The 20,252-nt window shown below is 48.7% G+C and overlaps 2 protein-coding genes across 2 annotated transcripts; one reads left to right on the top strand and one right to left on the bottom strand.

The window, feature by feature from the left end:
- Window positions 1-10,261: 10,261 nt before the first annotated feature.
- Window positions 10,262-15,468, bottom strand: LOC119392769 (cholinesterase 1). The gene is made up of 3 exons (XM_037659726.1): window positions 13,767-15,468; window positions 12,571-12,720; window positions 10,262-10,679 (listed from the first exon to the last, which is right to left on the bottom strand). Exons 1-3 carry the CDS (start codon window positions 15,386-15,388, stop codon window positions 10,469-10,471), a joined length of 1,983 nt encoding a protein of 660 aa, XP_037515654.1. The 5' UTR covers window positions 15,389-15,468; the 3' UTR covers window positions 10,262-10,468.
- Window positions 15,469-18,593: 3,125 nt separating this feature from the next.
- LOC119393353 (uncharacterized) lies at window positions 18,594-19,673 on the top strand. Its single transcript, XM_037660329.2, has one exon. The coding sequence runs from the start codon at window positions 18,609-18,611 to the stop codon at window positions 19,671-19,673; it is 1,065 nt and encodes a 354-aa protein (XP_037516257.2). The 5' UTR covers window positions 18,594-18,608.
- Window positions 19,674-20,252: the final 579 nt, after the last annotated feature.

Below are 20,252 nucleotides of genomic sequence, written 5' to 3' on the forward strand. Positions count from 1 at the left end.
GGCCAATAATTCTTAAACAGCGTGCGAAGGGTGGTGTACACGTACGTTCTGATATAAGCAGGTCGTCTTCAGCGAGCTTATTTGCGATGTCATTGGCATACATTGCTTCATCGTGTTGTCCAAGAGTGCAATGATCGGCTTTTCTTGTTAAAAGTTGGGGGAAAGCCGGCTACACAGTGGTTATTTTCACGGCATGGTCAGCACAAATAATGATGGTGTTTCTGCGTCGGTATCCGAGAATGGCCATGAACGTTGAACTCTCCATTCAAATCACCCAAGCCAACATGGCCGGAAAGCGATAAAGTGAGTGCTCGTTGTTGTTGCTTGTTTGTAACTTCGTTGCGGTGAACGCTTTATGTTTTTGTCTACCGTCATTCGTTTACGCAGTGAATTATTTGCGGTTAACGGCGGTCAGTAACCTAGAGCCCTGATCGCGTTTGCCATTAGAGAAACCGAGGCCTAAATGCTCAATGCTTTTTAGAGAGACGTTACCTTATTACATACGGGAACTCCGCGATTAACTCCGGCAGCGCGCCCTGTCGGAGCGTTCAGCTCCGACAGGGGAACGAAAAGAAAAAAAAAAAGAACACCCACTCTCCTTTAGGAGTTGTCTAAGTGGTGCGTCAGCACTGACTTCCATTCTAGAACGTTGTTTTCGGGCAGCTTCGGCATGCCGTGTTTGATCTTTTCAGCGTTCGTCTTCGCATGGAATGGTCCCGTAAAAGGCCGCATCCCGCGACCGCCGAAACACGTGCTTGACATCAAGTTTTCGCGAAGTCGAAATTTCCCTGGTGTGTGCGATCTTCCAAGTCTGCTTTACATATTATTCTAGAGAGGGCTTTTATTCTACCTCCTCTAAATATTTCGACGAAGCATTTATAGAAAGTCTTCTATTCCTGCAGTTGTTTCGTACCGCCGGTACAACGCATTCATATGGTTCAGATATGTTCCCATTCTTCAAGGGCAGTTGTGTAGCCCAGTGGTTATAATGCCCGCCAACGGACCGTTGAAACCTGGGTTCTAACCCAGCCCCGCCAGCAAAATTCATGTTGTTTTATACATTATTTCTTTAGAGCGATGGCCGTCTTACGTGATGGAGGGACAGAGAGACTGTTTTCTCGTTGAGCCGGCATAGAAATTCTTACGCATTTAAAAAGTCAATGTATGCAAGTATGAACAACGCGTAGCTCGTGCACTGGTGCCGTTCATTGTATTACCAAGGTATGTCAAGCACCCTGGTGGTGCGCACAGAAGAGCGGCTAGGTTACGATAACGGGGAAGTGTAGTTTTGCGGACTATAACGTAATTTTTTACAGAATGAATACGGCTTTATTGAGTCCGCCCTACAATAAAGTAGCCGAATATGATATCATTCGCCTATTCGAATATATGATTTGTCTGACCATATGATTCTCAGCCGAATATACATCGACTGAGAAGGAAAAGAAGGTGGCTTTTGTCTTCGAGTCGTCTTAGTCGAATCTATTAGGTGCTGAACAAGGGTGTCAATGCAGGCTAGTTGGTATTTGATTGCAGGTTTGGGTGTTGCGCCGCGTACGAAAATGGCAAGAAAGAAGATGACAGGAGAGAGGCGCACTCGCAACTTATTCTCGTGAACACAGGATGCCGACTTGAACCAAGAAGCACGCCACGTCCTTCGTCGAATGCCGAAGGAACGTCGTGTACGAGATCCCCCTGGCGTGCGGACTGGTGTATACGTCGGTCAAACGGGCAGGCGCATCAACGAAAGTCTGAGGGAACATAAGGGCACGTTAAAGAGTGGCACGGGAAGTAACTTGGCACTTCATTGCATCAAGCAGTGCGCGTCAGCCCACTGCGCACCTGAGCTGCAGAAGACGCGAGTACTAAAAAGATATAGAAGAAAGCAATACCAGTCAGTAATTTGAAGCGTATGTCATCAACAAATTGGGGAGCAGATGCACCAGCAAGCCGTCTCTTGACCTATTGTCATGTGAAAAAGACTATCTTGACGAATAGTGGGGTAAGCGGTTTTTATTTATTTATTTATTAAAGATACTTTCAAGGCCCGAAGGCACTACAGAAAGGAGTGGGGAAAACATTTACAAGTGCAGTTAACAAAAAAAAAAGAAAAAAAAGAAAAAAAGAAAGAAGTTACAGAGCATCTTGTACGGCGAGCTTGAAATCTTTTTCGTCCGTTATGCAGGCGATGGAGGCGGGAAGGCGGTTCCAGGCGGCGCTTGTCCTAGGAACAAATGAGTCATTGCACAGTCTGGTGCGACAGGATGGTAGGCCCACCTTATAGCGATGATCAGTCCTTGGTGATATGAAACGAGGTGGATGAAATAGGGCGTCCTTCAAATAGCTGTTGTAATGATAGATTTTGTGAAAAAGGTTAAGGCGAGACAATCTGCGGCGCAACGAAAGGTCAGGCAAGTTTAGGGTGTTCTTCATGGATGTGACACTGGAATGACGTGAATAATTCGATAAGATGAAACGCGCTGCGCGATTTTGAATGGCTTCGAGAGTTTGAATGAGAATGGCATGAGTTGAGTCCCATATGGCGCATGCGTACTCTAATTTTGATCTTACCAATGTTTTTGTTGAGGCGTTTATTGGACGGTAGTCGGCGACGATCTGCAATGGCGACAGTCAAGGCAAAAAGACGGACTCAGAGCGCGAGCGCGAAGAGCCAAAGAGGACCACCCACTAGCAGGCTATAGAAAGCGCAACCCATTACTCATTAAAGGCTTCGCTACAATTTCCCCGGGTACGAAAAGGGAGCCGCCCGGCGACCTAACAGCTCGTCACTATGACTGGGTCATAGTAGGCCTTGAGGCGCTCCACGTTGACGATGTCGCGCCCTCGACGGCGCATGTCCGAAGGTGGTTCGATGGGTTCGATCACGTAGTTGACCGGGGATGTGCGCTCGACGACCCGGTAGGGGCCATAGTATTTCGGCAGTAGTTTTGTAGAGAGGCCAGTTGCAGTGGTAGGTACCGAGAGCCATACGAGCGCTCCAGGGAGGAACGTGGACTCAGAAGTGGTGGTTCCACCGCGAATGGTCTTCTGCCGCTCTTGTTCCTGCGTTGTAAACGTCTTGGCAAGCTCGCGACACTCTTCCGCAAGCCTGGCTGTGTCAGATATCGGCGCACACTCAGTTGAATCCGGCTTGTATGGGAGTATCGTGTCGATGGTGTGCGACGGGTGCCTTCCGTACAATAGGAAGAAGGGTGAAAAACCAGTAGTGCTCTGAGGGGCGGTATTATAGGCGTAGGTGACAAAGGGCAGAATGGCATCCCAATTTGTGTGATCGGCGGCGACGTACATTGAGAGCATGTCGCCGAGCGTGCGGTTAAAGCGTTCGGTGAGCCCATTCGTCTGCGGGTGGTAAGCAGTAGTTTTGCGGTGAACAACGTTGCACTCTTTGAGAATGGCTTCCACGACTTCCGACAAGAAGACACGGCCTCGATCGCTGAGAAGCTCTTGGGGTGGTCCGTGACGCAGTATGAATCGGTGTAGTAGGAAGGATGCAACATCGCGCGCTGTAGCCGCTGGGAGGGCGGCGGTTTCGGCGTATCGCGTTAGGTGGTCAATAGCGACGATGGCCCAGCGGTTACCAGCTGAAGTCAGAGGAAGTGGTCCGTACAAATCGATGCCTACGCGCCCAAACGGACGGTTAGGGCAAGGTAATGGTTGTAGACCTGCTGGTGACACGTGCGTTGCAGGTTTTCGGCGTTGGCAATCGAGGCAGGAGCGAACGAACTTCTGCACGTAGCGGTACATCCCTCGCCAGAAGTACCGTTGTCGAATGCGCTGGTAAGTTTTGGATACCCCAGAGTGCGCGCATTGCGGGTCAGAGTGGAAGGCCTCGCATATTTCAGAACGCAGACTGCGGGGTATCACTAGTAGCCACTGGCGGCCGTCGGCGTCGTAATTGCGTCGGTGCAGTAGGGCGTCGCGAATGGCGAAATGGTGGGCTTGACGACGCAACGCGCGAGTGGATGGTGTTGCGGACGGATCAGTGAGCAAGTCGATCAGCGAGGTGATCCATTTATCCTTGCGCTGTTCGGTAGCGATGGTGTGAACGTCGATTGAAGCAACAGCTATGTGCGATACTGAGCAGGGGGCATTGTCGTCAGGCAGGGGAGAGCGCGAGAGGGCGTCGGCGTCAGCATGCTGGCGTCCGTTGCGGTACAGCACTCGGATGTCGTAGTCTTGCAGGCGAAGTGCCCAGCGGGCGAGACGGCCTGAGGGATCCTTCAGGGACGACAGCCAGCACAGTGCATGATGGTCGGTGACGACATCAAATGGGCGACCATACAAATAAGGTCGAAACTTTGTAAGGGCCCAGATGATCGCCAGGCACTCTTTTTCTGTGACCGTGTAATTGCTCTCGGCTCTGGTAAGTGTACGGCTTGCGTATGCCACGACATACTCGGGGAACCCTGGTTTGCGCTGCGCAAGGACAGCGCCGAGGCCTACACCGCTGGCATCCGTGTGTACCTCCGTTGGGGCCGTAGGATCGTAGTGGCGTAGTATGGGAGGAGACGTCAACAGACGACGGAGCTTTGCGAACGCGTCGTCACACTCGGACGACCACGAACTTAGGGGTCCGTTACCTCCAAGGAGCTTCGTCAGCGGCGATATGATAGTCGCGAAGTTTCGGATAAAGCGCCGAAAGTAGGAGCATAATCCTACGAAACTGCGCAGTTCCTTGACGGATGTAGGTTTGGGGAACTCTGTCACGGCCCGAAGCTTGGCTGGATCAGGGAGAATTCCGTCCTTGGACACGACGTATCCTAGTATCGTCAGCTGCCGTGCTGCAAATCGGCACTTCTTTAGATTCAGTTGTAGCCCGGCCTCGCTCAAACGCGTCAAAACATGCCGCAGGCGTAGAAGATGCGTCGAGAAGTCCGGGGCGAAAACGACGACATCGTCGAGGTAGCACAGACACGTGTGCCACTTCAAGTTGCGCAGAACGGTATCCATCATGCGCTCAAAGGTCGCGGGCGCATTGCACAGCCCAAACGGCATGACGTTAAATTCGTACAAGCCGTCGGGTGTGACAAACGCTGTCTTCGGTCGAGCGTCATCAGCCATGGGGACTTGCCAGTACCCTGAGCGCAAATCGAGCGATGAAAAAAATTCTGCTCCTTGCAGGCTGTCGATGGCGTCGTCTATTCGAGGTAGGGGATAAACGTCCTTACGGGTGATCTTATTGAGTCGTCGGTAGTCCACACAGAACCGCACAGAGCCGTCCTTCTTCGCAACGAGAACGACAGGAGAAGCCCACGGGCTGTTGGAGGGTCGAATAACATCGCGGCGAAGCATGTCTTCGACTTGCTCGTTAATTACACGACGCTCTGCTGGCGATACGCGATATGGACGTTGCCGCAGTGGTGGTTGGGTGCCAGTGTCGATGTGATGCGTGACAGCAGACGTGCGGCCGAGAGAAGTTTGCGCGACATCGAACGAAGAACGAAATTCTTCCAACAGGCATAGAAGCTGGGAACGCTGGACCGATGTAAGGTTGTCAGCAATCGAAGAACCAAATACATCAGCGATTGACGAATCAGTGGTGGAAACAGCATTGAGCGGACGGGAGCTGGCGCAGTGCGTGTCACCCGATGCGTCCATAACTTGTGCGTCTTCGAGGGCTTCCGCTCTGCCGAGACATTCCCCTCGCACCAACGTAACAATGTACGGGGATGGGTTCGTAACAAAAATATCGGTGTCGCCCTGAGTGACTTGCACGGTCGCAAATGGCACCAGCAAGCCTTTCCTAGTGAAAACGCGGCCAGATGGAGAAAGGAGTGCAACGGTGTCAGCGAGACCGGTGCAATACACTGACACAGCCGTTGACGAGTTTGCAGGAAGTGTGGTGTCGTCTTTGACGAGTACCTTGGTCGCAGCCGGTAGGCTGTCCGCCGGCGTCAAATCTGGGAATGGTGAGAGCTCTATTTCGGCTGGTGCGCACCGAATTACGGCGTCGTGGCGTGCGAGAAAATCCCATCCCAGGATGACGTCGTGAGAGCATGAACAAATTATGATGAATTCGACGGCGTACAGAGCGTCCTGAATCATGACACGGGCTGTGCACACCGCCGTCGGGTGAATACTTTGGGCGCTGGCTGTACGGAGGGAGAGCCCGGAAAGTTGCGTCGTTACTTTTCGTAGTAGTCGGCTAAATTTAGCGTCCATAACGGATACGGCAGCTCCAGTGTCTACAAGGGCCGATGTGCGCACACCATCTACAAACACGTCTACTACGTTCGATGGGCTTCGCTGAGGGCTTTGGCAGTTCGATAGCGTCGCAGCCCTTGCCTCTTGGACTGCGACGACTAGTTTTCCTGGTCTCGTGCGACCGGACGAGGCCGCATCGGCGACAGTGATCGGCGTCGTGGGGACGGTGAACGGCGGGTAGACGAAGCTGGGCGTGACGTCGGTGACATAGGCGGCGGCGGCGGGTCGTAATACAGGCGGCTGGACTGGTTGGTGACGGTTGATCCGACTCGAGGCGGCTGCATGCGGCTGCAATAGCGGGCGACGTGACCGGCGCAACCGCACGCAAAGCAGATTGGGCGGTTGTCGGCAGTGCGCCATCGGCTTGCCGGGCTAGGTCCCATCCACGTCGCAGGACGCGAGGGACGGGGCGGCGGCTGATATGACTGCATGGTGGTCTGCAATCGGGGCGTATGGATGACGTCGGCGTACGCAGCCGGCACACTCGCTTCGAAGGCCTGAGGCCTGGCGACGGCTCCGGCGTAAGTTAGCGGGGGCACCACAGGGAGCGCTGGGGGCGGCCTGGCTACAACTTGCGCGTAACTGAGCGGCGCAGGCGCCGGAGGTGGCTGGTGGTATTCCGGCATGACCTCCGCGATTTCTTGCTCGATTGCCCGGCGTAGGGGAGGCAGCAGTGTGGTCGACGGCTGTTCAACGTGCTGCGGGTGAGCGAAGGCCAGTAGAGAAAACTGGCGGGCAATTTCCTCGCGCACGAAGGACTTGATCTCAGCGAGTAAGACGGAGTGGTCCGACGTGGCCGACAAGCCAGCGAGATCGGCGTCGCGGGATGGAGGTCGACGCGTCATCAGCCGCTGCCGGCGCAGCTCCTCGTAGCTTTGGCAGAGCGTGATCACCTCGGCCACAGTACGAGGGTTCTTGGCGAGCAGCATAGTGAAGGCATCGTCGTCGATGCCTTTCAGAACGTGGCGGATCTTATCAGACTCGGGCATGGCCGCGTCAGCCTTCTTGCACAAGTCCAGGACGTCTTCTATGTAGCTCGTAAAAGACTCACCGGTCTGCTGAGCTCGTTCACGTAACCGTTGTTCGGCTTGCAGTTTACGAACTGCAGGGCGGCCAAACACATCGATGATGGCGGTCTTGAAAGCAGACCACGTGGGGAACTCGGTGGTGTGGTTGTTGTACCACAGGCCCGCCACACCCGCGAGGTAGAAAACCAGGTTGCTGAGTTTGCCTGCCTCGTCCCATTTGTTTGGTACGCTCACACGCTCGTACATCGCAAGCCAGTCCTCAACATCGGTCTCATCCGCGCCGGTGAAGATAGGAGGGTCGCGTATGCGGGGGACACCGGGGCATGCGGTCGTTGTGGAAGGAGACGTTTGCTGAGCAGCGTCTTGAGGCATGGTAGTTGGTAGGGTACGGGATCTCAGCTCCAGGGGCATCGAATAGGAGCACAGCACTCTCCACCAATTTGTTGAGGCGTTTATTGGACGGTAGTCGGCGACGATCTGCAATGGCGACAGTCAAGGCAAAAAGACGGACTCAGAGCGCGAGCGCGAAGAGCCAAAGAGGACCACCCACTAGCAGGCTATAGAAAGCGCAACCCATTACTCATTAAAGGCTTCGCTACAGTTTTGTACAGTGTTAGCTTGATGGACGATGGGGCAGAGGAAAATTTTCGACGCAGATAACCAAGCATGCGGTTAGCATTGTTACTCACATATTCTACGTGCATATTCCATGAAAGATTAGAAGATATATGAACACCAAGATATTTATAATTTTCAACAGATGGTAATGAAATGTTATTGAGGGAGTATGTACGCGAACAGTGGGTAGTGGTGTGGCGTGAAACTCGCATGCTCTTACATTTAGTAATATTAAGTGTCATGAGCCATTTCTTGCACCATTCATATATTGCATCTAGATCGCGTTGGAGGTTAAGATGATCGGCATGGTTAGTAATCTTTTGGTAAACTACGCAGTCATCTGCGAATAGTCGGACTGTTGAGAAAGAAACACAAGAAGGAAGATCATTAATATAAATTAGGAAAAGCAGTGGGCCTAAAACGGACCCTTGTGGTACACCAGAGGTTACAGCGGAATTAGGGGAACAAAAATTGTTAGCTGTCACATACTGGCTACGGTTAGAGAGAAATTCTTTAATCCATGCAAGTACGTTGGGGTCAATATTGAGCTGATTAAGTTTGAAAATTAGTAGTTCATGTGAGACGGTGTCGAACGCTTTATCGAAATCTAAGTATATGCAGTCAGTATCAAGTTCAAGATCTGCGTTAATAAATAAGTTGTTAGTAAAACACAGCAACTGCGTTTCGCACGAAACTGCTTTACGGAATCCATGCTGATAAATACTAAAGAAGGAATTAGACTCAAGGAAATCTACAAGGTGCGAGTATATTACATATACTCGCACCTTATCTGGTTTTATCTGGTTTTACTATGTGGTAGTGTTATCGGTAAGACGTGGTGTTTTTCATGGCTTTATATTTGCAATCGACGCAAAATAAAGCTTAGTTGCGAGTATGCCTGTTTGCTGTCATCTTCTCTCTTACCATTTTTGTAAGTGGCGCTACACCCAAACCTGCTATTAGGTGCCCTGTCAGTTTTTTATTTAGTTTCTCATCTATCTATCTATCTATCTATCTATCTATCTATCTATCTATCTATCTATCTATCTATCTATCTATCTATCTATCTATCTATCTATCTATCTATCTATCTATCTATCTATCTATCTATCTATCTATCTATCTATCTATCTATCTATCTATCTATCTATCTATCTATCTATCTATCTATCTATCTATCTATCTATCTATCTATCTATCTATCTATCTATCTATCTATCTATCTATCTATCTATCTATCTATCTATCTATCTATCTATCTATCTATCTATCTATACCCGCGTACATTTGGGCGCTCGTGTGGTCATCTCCTTAACTTTGCATATACTGCCTGTCTGAGCGACCTACATCACTGACAGTATTCCGGAGCATTCATTTTCCCCCTTGGGATCGGCCTTTCTAACGGTAAATTTTATTAGCTTCAGAGATGTAGAAGTGTGTTGTAGAATCAGACAGCACACGTATCCAACATCTGCTTTTGATGATCCCGCTAAATCTACCCGTAAAGTTTGCTTGCTCGCTTCTTGCGCAATGGCGCGTAACCATTATAGTGGAGACCGACGAAGTAGCGAGCAGTTTGTGGGCTTTTTGTGGCAGACTTCATTGTCATCGTTGCCGCAGGTTTCGATGCTTCTTTGCGTTGACGTGGCTATACCCACTTCACAATTACATCGTCGTGAGAGGACGGGGGAGGTTGTGGACAAGAACAGGCGCTATATTTCTGCAGCCATTCAGAGAGCATGTATCGGCGTCTTAATGCGTATGCAATCGCATTTTGACATGCAGCGCATTCCCGTGTCCCGCCGTCTCTGTGTAATTACTACCACGACCTGGGGCGTAGAGTTGGTTTTCCTTTACCATTATCTTGTTATGGCGAACGGTGTCTGGCGAGACTTCACGAGCCCTTATACGAATGTTCAAGACCACTTTGTTTATCCGGGAGTTCGTGCGAAAATCATAGTGTTTACTGTCTGAAAAATAATTAGCTTAGGCCTTTCTGGATAGAAAGTGAAGTTACCACTGGCTTAGCAAACATGCTAATTGACAACGAAAGTTCATAGTATTTGCACCAATTCATTCAGTGAAATCACGATAGTACACAAAGCTTATGCAACTACCTTGTCAAGTGGTATTTATTGAAGTAATGTAAAGTTTGTTTTCCTACTCATCCTCATGAGTAGCAATGCTCTCAAGGGGACTCAAGTGTTTCTATTATTTTTCTGCTGGTACATGCGCTACACGCAATGTAGATGTACAAAAATGAGCAGCTTTGTTTTATAGTTTTATAAAGCGGAAATATGTACGAAATACTCAAAAGGCCCATAACTTTAATCTTTATGAGGCCAGGCAAATGTTCAGCAGGAGAGCTACTCCATATGCGAATAATTAGTCTTAATTAAGAAATACTGGGATAAACAATGGTGGAACTATAGAGTGAGTGGCGAGGGAATCGACTAAGAAATTGAAAGGAATTTCAAAGAGCGTAGACTTTCGCCCGTACTTTCTTTAACGCTGCCTAAAGGTACTGTGACGTTTCTACATTTTACAATAGAGCTCTTCGGAGAGTTTTTATACTGCGGCGACACGGCTACACTTAATTAAAACGGGTTCCTGCACAACTGCGATAACGAATGTGCCGAGAGTGCCCACAGCATCGTGAAGAATATTGCGATGAAATCTTGGTGGAACGACGATCCGCTGTTTCCTGGTTTTCGGTATTTAGGCTTTGTCTTCTGTAACTTCGGACTATGTTGCTTTGTGCTCTTAGGAGTCGCGGTGGGACTCTTCGTCGATGAATCCTGTGCATCACTGAAATGAATAAGATAATGGGAGCCCACGTAAGATATATGCTGACGAAAGAATGCAGCAAATTTTATGCACCCTCGTACTCGTACCTCAACAAATAAGGAATGTGGAGTAGCGTAATGCATGAGGAGTTAAGCCTGACTTTTCCCTCGGGCTGCCCTTTGAACACGTGGTGAAATCTAGCGGTGATGTCGTGATGAACAGTCATGGCGACTTAATAGCATCCATAAAAGCGGCCGCACTCGACGCGTGTGGGTCGTGGTGTTTTAATGTATTTTGCTATACGTACAGTTAGCGTCAAAGCTTTAAGGACCACGATACACAAGAAAAAGCTGAATATTCCCGCTGCCTCGGTAGGCAGCCTTGAATTTAGATTTCGGGCGTGTTCTAACGCGTGCTAACAACATTAGCTGTGCAGTTCAACCGAATACAGTCACAAATTCGTGGGAAATTCAAAGCTTTCCACAACCTGGGGGTCTCTAAACTTTTGAAGCCGGCTGCACCTCTTTTGTGAGCTTGACACATCTTATCCAAGGGACTGACAAATAAACGGTAAAGGAAAACAATTTTTCCAGCTTGCACTAAGTCTCGCAAGGCTGGGTCACAGCAGAGCTGGTGGGCAGCTTCTCTTGTTAACCATCTCTACAGAATGCTGGGCGGCGATTGAGCGTGTGCCGGTTCATGATGATGATAATTATCTATCCACGACACACGGCAAACCTCGACCATAACAGCTCTGCTGTAAAAAAAATCACGCCATATTCACGGAATGAAGGATGATGAGTGGGGCGAAGCTCGAGAGGGGAGATCATCGGTAAAACCATAACTCTCCCGTGAAAGTTTGCCCATTACACCATTAAGAAAGACGTAAGACTCGCAAGTGCACTTCATAGAACTCGCAACTCGTAAGACTCGCTAGTGCACTTCATAGAACTAGGTGGTCACGTACCACGAAAGACATGCATGTACAGACCCACGGCTTTAGGAAGAATAGCGTAGTGGGTTCCTCGCAAGTGCACTCAAAATTATGATTTATAGCGTAGTGGGTTCCTCACAAGTGCACTTCATAGAACTAGGCGGTCACGTACCACGAAAGACATGCATGTACAGACCCACGGCTTTAGGAGCTTCGCCCCTAAAATCACGCACTCCGTACCGAATCAGTCCACTCAGGCAAACGAGTGGGCATATGCACGGACCCATGTTATCTACTAGGACAGAAAGCAGGCAACGCCACGTTGTATATTCTTGTACATAACCTTTTCGCATCTTGTCTACTCACAAGAGAGCAGCCACCAGATACTCTGTGGCAGAGTTAGTTGACCATCTGGCTAACAGAGTTTGCGAAAGAAAGCTTACACACCATCATGCATACTACTAAAAGAGTAAAGTTCCCAGACGGTGCTGATCGTAGTGAAACCTGAGGCTGACGTCACGGCAGTTACAGTACAAATGAGGTAGAAGCTCAGGGGAAAACGAAATCTTAATGCGATGAAAAATCGTTGAAACACGGGAGTCGTTGGATCCCCAGGTGTCCCCGGAGCTCCGCCGACACCCGGTGTTCCAAGGGTTTTTCATTGCAGTTACAATGTCACGTATCTCAAGATATGTTGCTACTCATAACAGTTGATTGTGAGTCCAAAATGCCGCATTTTGACTACTAGCGAATTACATTGAGCAGGCCAACGTGATGAACGCGAAGCACCGTACCTGATATCCTGGCAAGCTGAAAGAGCTTCATACCTTGAACTGCCGTGACACTGAACGAAATGGTCAGGTGAAAAACATGTTTACTAAAAATGCTGACATGTATAGTCTGTCTCTACCAGGTAAAACGGTAAAGAGGTCTTATCAAAAATGTTCAGATGCCAAGAATCTATTCAGTCATACTTACTTCCTGTAAAGAATTGGCTTCCAAAGGGCACAGCGCTCTATTTTCATGTCGGTGATGACGGTGAAGTTTTCTGGCGTTAATACAAGCATCTGGCGCTTATCGACGACGTATGAAGGCCAAGTCACACCGGCACGTGGAATATTTGGTTTCCTGGACAGATTATAGATAGTGAAGTACCCCGTGAATTGGCTTATACAGCATCAAAACATAGTGCGAGGGTAGCAGGCCATTATTTATTACATGCAGAGAAAGGTATGCTGTTTCTTGGGCGAGTTGGAAATTCATACTTGGAAGGGTAGCGCTAGTAGACACGGACTAGAGGAAGATTGTGTGTCCGTGTGTCTTCCTCTAGTCCGTGTCTACTAGCGCTACCCTTACAAGAGAAAGGTAGTTAACTCATGCACAAATCTCGTTGTAGAAGGGGGAGAGGGAAAATGTGTAATGCTTGCAATATAAAATTCTGTGTTTACATTACCACAACACGGGGTGATTTCGGTAATGTAAACAGATATGGTTCCCACAGATATCCGCTACCGTATCCGCTGCCTCCGTCTCCTCACATGCTAGGCAATATGCTTAGCAATTTCATGTGAAGCACGCAATAGCAGGAAGAGGTAGCGGAATGATAGAACAGTAGCGTTCTGTAATGCCTCGGCCGCACGGTGTGCGATTGCATACAGCGGCAGTGGTTATGCTAATCTTTTGTAGAGTTGTAAGTCATGTTGCAACATGGAGGTCCTTTATCTCTACGAGCTTTATACTAAAGGAAGAGGGTCACTAAGTATTCTACGGAGACCTTGATACTTTTGGGTGCAAAAGTCCACGTACTGGATTAATTTACTCTATTAGCATGCCATGGCTACTTTAGAATGCGTGTGTAGCTGAGAATATTTCAATATATTTAGGTTATGAAAGTTGCGTTATATTTCTGGTTTAAAAAAGAATCAGTGATACTGTGTTCACTGTTCTTATCATAGTTTCGGTAGTGTGAATAAAGGCATATATATAGTTATCATATGCATTTTGTGTTCTCCTGAAGGTTAAGCTCTAGAAATGGAACAGCTGGCTATTGCATGTGCATTTATGCTCAGACGCTGCGTTTGCTTTTCAGCTTAAGAGTGATGACCGCATGTACTTAGGTCTCAGTGGGCGAATGGGTTCAAGTTGAAATAAATAAGGAAATGATTAGTACTCACCCAGTTCGTACAAAAGCGCCCCAAGCGCTAACAACCTCCTTCATGAATTGCTCTTCTTTGCTTGTGTAATCCTGGGTGGCCAAGAACTTCTTTCCCAGAATTCCGAGAACATCGGTGTAGCGGCTTTTGTCTTTCAGGAATGGTAGCGATCCTACAGTGTAAAAGAGGTCGTCGGTGTGTGCCACACCCATCCATTTTGGGAAAAAGCTGTGCGTTGGCTTGTAAGCGAACAAGTAACGGTGTGTCCTAACTCCTTGTTCAGCCGCGCTGTCAGCAAACAGCTGCGTAGGGCAGTTGAAAACGGCGTCAGCGAAAATTTCGCAGATGATGTCACGTACTTCGTCGTAGCTGTGCTCGACTTCGTGTCCTCCGAAATAAGCAGTCACGATTTCTTTTGCAGTCGTCACAGGAACGTTCATAGCCTGAGATATGACGACTGTTGTTACGGTCCTGTACTGCGTGGCCAATACTTCGGATGCCTGAGGAAACGAGTCAGCGAGGAAGGTGAAGAACATCGTTCCTTCGTCAGTGGTGGTTCCCAGCAGAACGTCATCAACGTTCAGTTGTTTCCATGGCTCCGGTGACAGGATAGATAAGGGTAGGAATTCGTCCTTGTCGAGGGGTGAGAAAAGCTGTTGCAAAAAGTCGAGATTTTCGATTTTCCGCATGATGAAGCTAGCGTCGAGTTTACGAAGACAATCGATGACCTTCTTACGCTGCTCTGTAAACGGAATCTTCACGTCGTAACAGCCTAGTGAGACGGCAATATTAATAAATTTCCCTTCGCCCCTGAAGAAAATGTTCAACACCATGGAAAGCGGGGACCCACTCTGTGTGATTAATCTCTTGAATAGATGCTTGCTGTGCGGAGACGCTGCATGCAGGGCCGCCGATGTCGCCCCCGCACTCTGTCCGCCGATGGTAACTTGACGGGGATCACCTCCGAAACTTGCAATGTTGTCACGCACCCACTTAAGTACCATGTTCTGGTCCCAGAGGCCCACGTTGCCCGGCATATCCGGTGTCTCCAAGGACAAGAATCCGAAGATGCCCAAGCGGTAATTGAACGTCACATAAACGACGTCCGTCAGTGCCACGAAGTTCGCCGGATCGTAAACCAGCAGCGCCGAGTCACCCCACTGAAAGGCGCCTCCGTGAAAATAAACGAACACTGGCAGAAGTTCTCTCGTGCAGTTTCGCGGTTCAGGGCAATCACGTTGTGATGGCTTCCACACGTTGACGTACAAGCAGTCTTCGGATGCCTTTGTGTAGTTCAACTTTGTCAGTCCGAGTAAAGGCACTGGCACCTGATGACAAGGCGTTGGCTTAGCAGTCGCGTTGTAGATGCCGTCCCACCGCGACACAGGTCTTGGTTTTTGGAATCTGAGGTCTCCGACGGGTGGCTGCGCGTAGGGTATTCCGAGGAACGCGTCCAGCATTTTGCCTCCAAGTTCAAACTGCTGACCTGACACAAGACCGGACTTTATCTTAACAATAGGAGCAGGACTGAAGGCTGTGGCCTGAGGCAGAAATACGACACAAACACATTCGATCGCAACCATAAGAACAACATGTTTGTGGATGCCTCTCCTATTGAAGCGCGGTGTCGAAATGTGCCACATTCTTACATGGACTTTCTGACCAGTCTCATCCGCACAGAACGTTCTTCCTTTCTGAAGATATGTCTGCTAGCGCTGTTGATAGAGGTAGACTACGTCAGAAAAAAAAATGTTGGCGTCGGTGTCGATTCGAGATACTTCTGTAGAGTAAGAAGGTAAGTTTTCCTACCATTTTCTTTTTTTTTTCTCTTATACGCTCTCAAAATAAGTCTTGAGTGTGCCGGCCGCGCGGGTATTTTATTGATGCTCTTCGAGGTAATTGTGCATTTTTCTTCCGGGCAAGCGAGGATCACGGCCTTCGCACATCTGCTAGGCATTGCGGAACACGTATCATCGGCGCGAAAGGTCAGCTTGCGCCTAATACAGAACCCCTCGAGCGAGCATGTATTGCCTCATTATAAAAGCGGAAAGGTTAGCGTTTCATCGAGAGAGAAGACCTAACTGCCTAACGGAAGAACCTTGTTTCATACAGCCGCATGTGTTGCTTTTAGCACAAGAGGAAGGAGATGTATGTTACCATCATAGAGCAGGTAGCGCAAAAATTACGGGGACACAAGGAAGCAACATGAACACGAGACGAGCGCTAACTTCAAACTGAAATTTATTCTCAGAATCCACGCCTATTTATAAACCAGCAGACACCAAAACAGCACGTCGTCACCCAAGAACGTACATCGTAATCCACAATGAATAGTATGACAACATCTTGATCTGCTCTTACAACAAAAATGATACAAGCAACATATAACGCAGCCAAGCAAAGCTAAAAATTGAACGCGAGCGATTTAAGTACGCGTGCTCAAACTAGAGACTTTCATCGCGCGGAAAGCGTAGGTGCCAGGTTAGCTGTAAGGAACGCTAACTCACAAGGGTGTAGGCTCAAGGAAGGCTGGCTGACACAATCAAGATCGTTCTTTTGAATGAAAAACGCTTCCACGATCTCTCTGGAAACCTTATTACGGTTTTGGTACACCACTGTAGTGTCAGTTAGAAGCGACTGACAGCCGCACTGCCGACAATGCATCGCGAGATGCGAGTATGGTGAACCTTTGAGGGAGAGCTAGCTCTCTGAGCCTAATGTTCAAACATTTGCCCATCTGGCCAATGTATTTACGTCCACACGAAAAAGTAATGCAATAAACAACATTTCAGGTGCAAGAAACAAAACGCATACCGTGCCTAATGGTACAACTAGCCTTTTCGGTGTCCTCCTTACTGCACATGCGCCTCTGCAATTTTGGACAAATGGCACCCACCTTGTTTTTAGCGGTGAAAACAATGTCAGCATCATGACGCGACGCCACTTTTTTCGCGCGGTGAGACAGCTCATGCATGTATGGTATGACAGCGAAATGTTTTTTGCCTAACGTACGTACCTTTGGTGCACACACTGCTCCTGCTTTTACGGCCTTTAAACATTTGAAGTTGGCAGCAGTAATGACAGTTTCTGGGTACCCAGCTTTCCGAAGCTTGCTAACCTGCCCATTCACACTCTGTGCTATCAAATGTTCACAGGATTTCTTCAATGCTGAGTGTATGCAAGAAAAAGCGATACCTTGCATGATAAGCTTCGAATGGGCGGAATTAAAGCTGAGAAGGGCTTTCGCAGAACGAGGCATGTATTGCCAGCATACATGCGAGCACCCCAACGTTATGCGCAAGTCTAGGAACTGAATTACATTGTCTTTTGGTGTATCAACCGAGAAACACAAACCTTGGCCAAGCTCGTTGATGCAACTGTCCAAAGCCATTTACAGGGGCCACTTCAACTAGGTCTGCTTTTTAATTTGCTCTCAAACGCTGCTGAGCGAATGATTAGCCATGAAATCTCCGAAAAACCAGAAGGGACAAGCAACTAATACAATGTTATCATTCCGTACATTGAAAGCTTCATAGAGCCTGACAAAAAAAAGAAAAGAAAAAAAGAAAAAAATCGCCAGGCCTGCGCGGAAAGCGCAGCAAAGTCACAGCGAAAGCTGGTAGAGCGGCATTTCTAGAGCCGATTATAAACTCTTTTGTGGCTACTAATATAAGTACATTAGCACGTACCCACTACGCCACAAATCATAATTTTTGGGAAGGTGGGAAGCACCCACCACGACATTATTCGTTATTCTGCGGAGAAGCGAGGTACCATCTGTAAGGCATTATGTGCACTTTGTTGATGCGACGTTTGATGGGGATGAAGAATTATGGCTGAGCCCTTTGTAATGGGTTGGAAGCTTTAAACGACCCACTAGTTACGTAACTCATATTGTGTGACGCCCGGTCGTTATTTAACTGTCCCACCACGTTTTATAACATACGTTAACCAGAGAAACGGAAAGTGAGAGAGAGAGAGGGAGTTAACTTTATTGAGAGCCTGAGGAAATGGATCATGAGAGCCTTATGGCCTTACTTCGCAACCAATAGAAGTGCACTTGCGAGGAACCCGCTACGCTATAAATCATCATAATTTCTGTGAAATAGGGAATCAGCCACTATGCAATTTTTCGTCATTCTGCGGAGAACCGTGGTACTCGCTAAACACCTGTAAGGCATTTTGGGCACTTTGTTGATGCTGTGACTGATGACGATGAAGAATTATCGCAGAGGACTTTGTAATGGGTTGGAAGCATCCAGCAACCCACTCGTTGCGCAATTCGCATTGTGTGACGCCCGGTTACAGAATTCGTGTTTGTGTGACGCCTGGCTGTTATTTTACTCTTCGACCACACTACATTACATATGTTAATGTGGTTCCTTCCCGACATGAAGCCTGTATAGGGTCTTTTTGCAACGCAGTTTCAAGCAACGCGAAAGACGAAGACGACGTTCCGAACGGTCGTGTTTTTGATGTTCTCCGCACAAAAATCTTGCGAGTTTATATGTAAAGGCTAAACATTTCATTTCAGCTTTTTCCTTCATGAAGTGAATTAGTTTCCTAAGCAAAGCACCGTCCGCTTCATGGCCTATCCCCCGCAGTGGGTTGAGCCAAAGTACTGAGGAACCAACCAACCAACCAATGGAATCATCGGCTTCTAGCCGAGGTACTGCTCAGGCTGCTGCCAGTAGTAATGAATACCGCACCGTACTTCCACGTCTGCCAACCGGTAAGCTCGTCACCGACTCTGTATTTCTTCACGCTGACCTAGCCGGCCGCCCCTATCGAGTTCAAGACTTCAGAGATGCCCTACGGAATGCTATCGACCTGAAGGAGATAAGTTCAATTGGACAGTTCCAGATGTCGCATGTCTGGATGGTTACCTGCAAGTCGGCGTTAGCAAAGGCCAAACTCGTTGCACTCAGTGATGTGATGGTTAGAAACCGCCGCTGCATCGTCATAGACCCGGAGCCGGCAGAGGTCAAGATGAAGCTCTTGTGGCTTCCAGAACGATTGGAGGACATCTATATACGTGAAGCACTTCAACCTTTCGGAAAAGTGACTTCAGTAAGCAGAGAAAGTTGGCGTGTAGCGGACATGGAGGACATGAAGACCCTTAACCGTGACGTTGTGCTCTCGTTAGCCGATGGAGTCACTGTTGCGGAAATTCCACATGTGCTTACTGTCTGCGGCGTACAGAGTCTTCTATTGATTCCTGGGAGGCCACCTCTGTGCCTCCGTTGCAACAGAGTTGGTCACATACGTCGGCATTGCCGGACGCCTCGTTGTGAAAACTGTCGCCGTTTTGGACATTCTGCGGATGAGTGTGTGGTGTCTTATGCCGATAAGCTAAGGCACCGAACCCGGCCTCAAGAGGATGCCGTTAAAGAGCACATAATGGATGCTACGGAGGTCATTGATGCGAAAGGTGACCTTCCAACAGTCAACGCTATGGACATAAGCACAATGAATACGTCGGTACCAGCAGACGCGTCAACAACCAGTGTTACGTTATCCGAGAGCACCTCCGTGTCCGAGAGATGCGAGGCAACTGCGTGTCGGAGTGAGAAGCAGCCACTATGTGCTGATGAGGCGTCTCTGAACGTCAAGTCAGCCAACAACAAGGACATCACGGCAGATGCTGTCGTCGCTACGAGCAGTGCTCCTGACCAGCGACATAGCCAAGGTAATGCTCCCGTACCTGCTCTTGAGGTGTCCACTAAAATGGACACAGCAGTTCCCAAACGCCGCGCCTCCTACGCATCTGTGTCCTCTGAGGAAAATGACATCAGCGTGCCAAACCAATCACGTGGAAGGCGACTGTCTCAACACAAAGAAAAGCATCGACGATCAAGCTCCAGACGGCCTGGTGGCAGTGCAAGGGAGGGTTCTCCCTCACCCTCCACGCCTGACAGCTTGGTATAGAAAAGCAGTGTGTAGTCACCATGGCGTCCATGCAGCTCACCTTCGCGACCTTAAATCTACGAGGGCTTAGGTCTCGGCAGAAACAAATGCAACTCCGTCGGCTGCTTACAGGCAAGCGTTTCGACTTTGTCGCAGTTCAAGAGACAAAGCTTGAGAGTGATGACGAGACTGAAAGGGCCCTAAGGCTCTTTCAGCATGATTATAACATATGTGTGTCACATTCTGTGGGTTTGTCGGCAGGTTGTCTTTTGTTACTTAAGAATAATCTCCCTTATTCCGCCTTCAGCTATGAGGTTGACACTGAAGGACGGTTTATAAGTTGTGATTTTGTGCTCCATGGTGTTGCATGGCGTTTGGTGAATATTTACGCCTCGAATGACATAGGTAGACGCGTTGCTTTCTTTGAAAGTATGGCCCCCCTGCTAGATTGTGGTAGAGAGACAGTGCTTATGGGCGACTTTAACTGTGTTTGTGATGATAATGACCGTGTAGGGCCCAGTTCTCGCAGGGACAAGAGCGGTGAGGTGTTGGCTGAGATTACTGAAATTGCGGGACTTGTGGATATTGGAGCCTCACACA

Source organism: Rhipicephalus sanguineus, chromosome 5 (genome assembly GCF_013339695.2).
Source record: "Rhipicephalus sanguineus isolate Rsan-2018 chromosome 5, BIME_Rsan_1.4, whole genome shotgun sequence".
Lineage (NCBI taxonomy): Eukaryota > Metazoa > Arthropoda > Arachnida > Ixodida > Ixodidae > Rhipicephalus > Rhipicephalus sanguineus.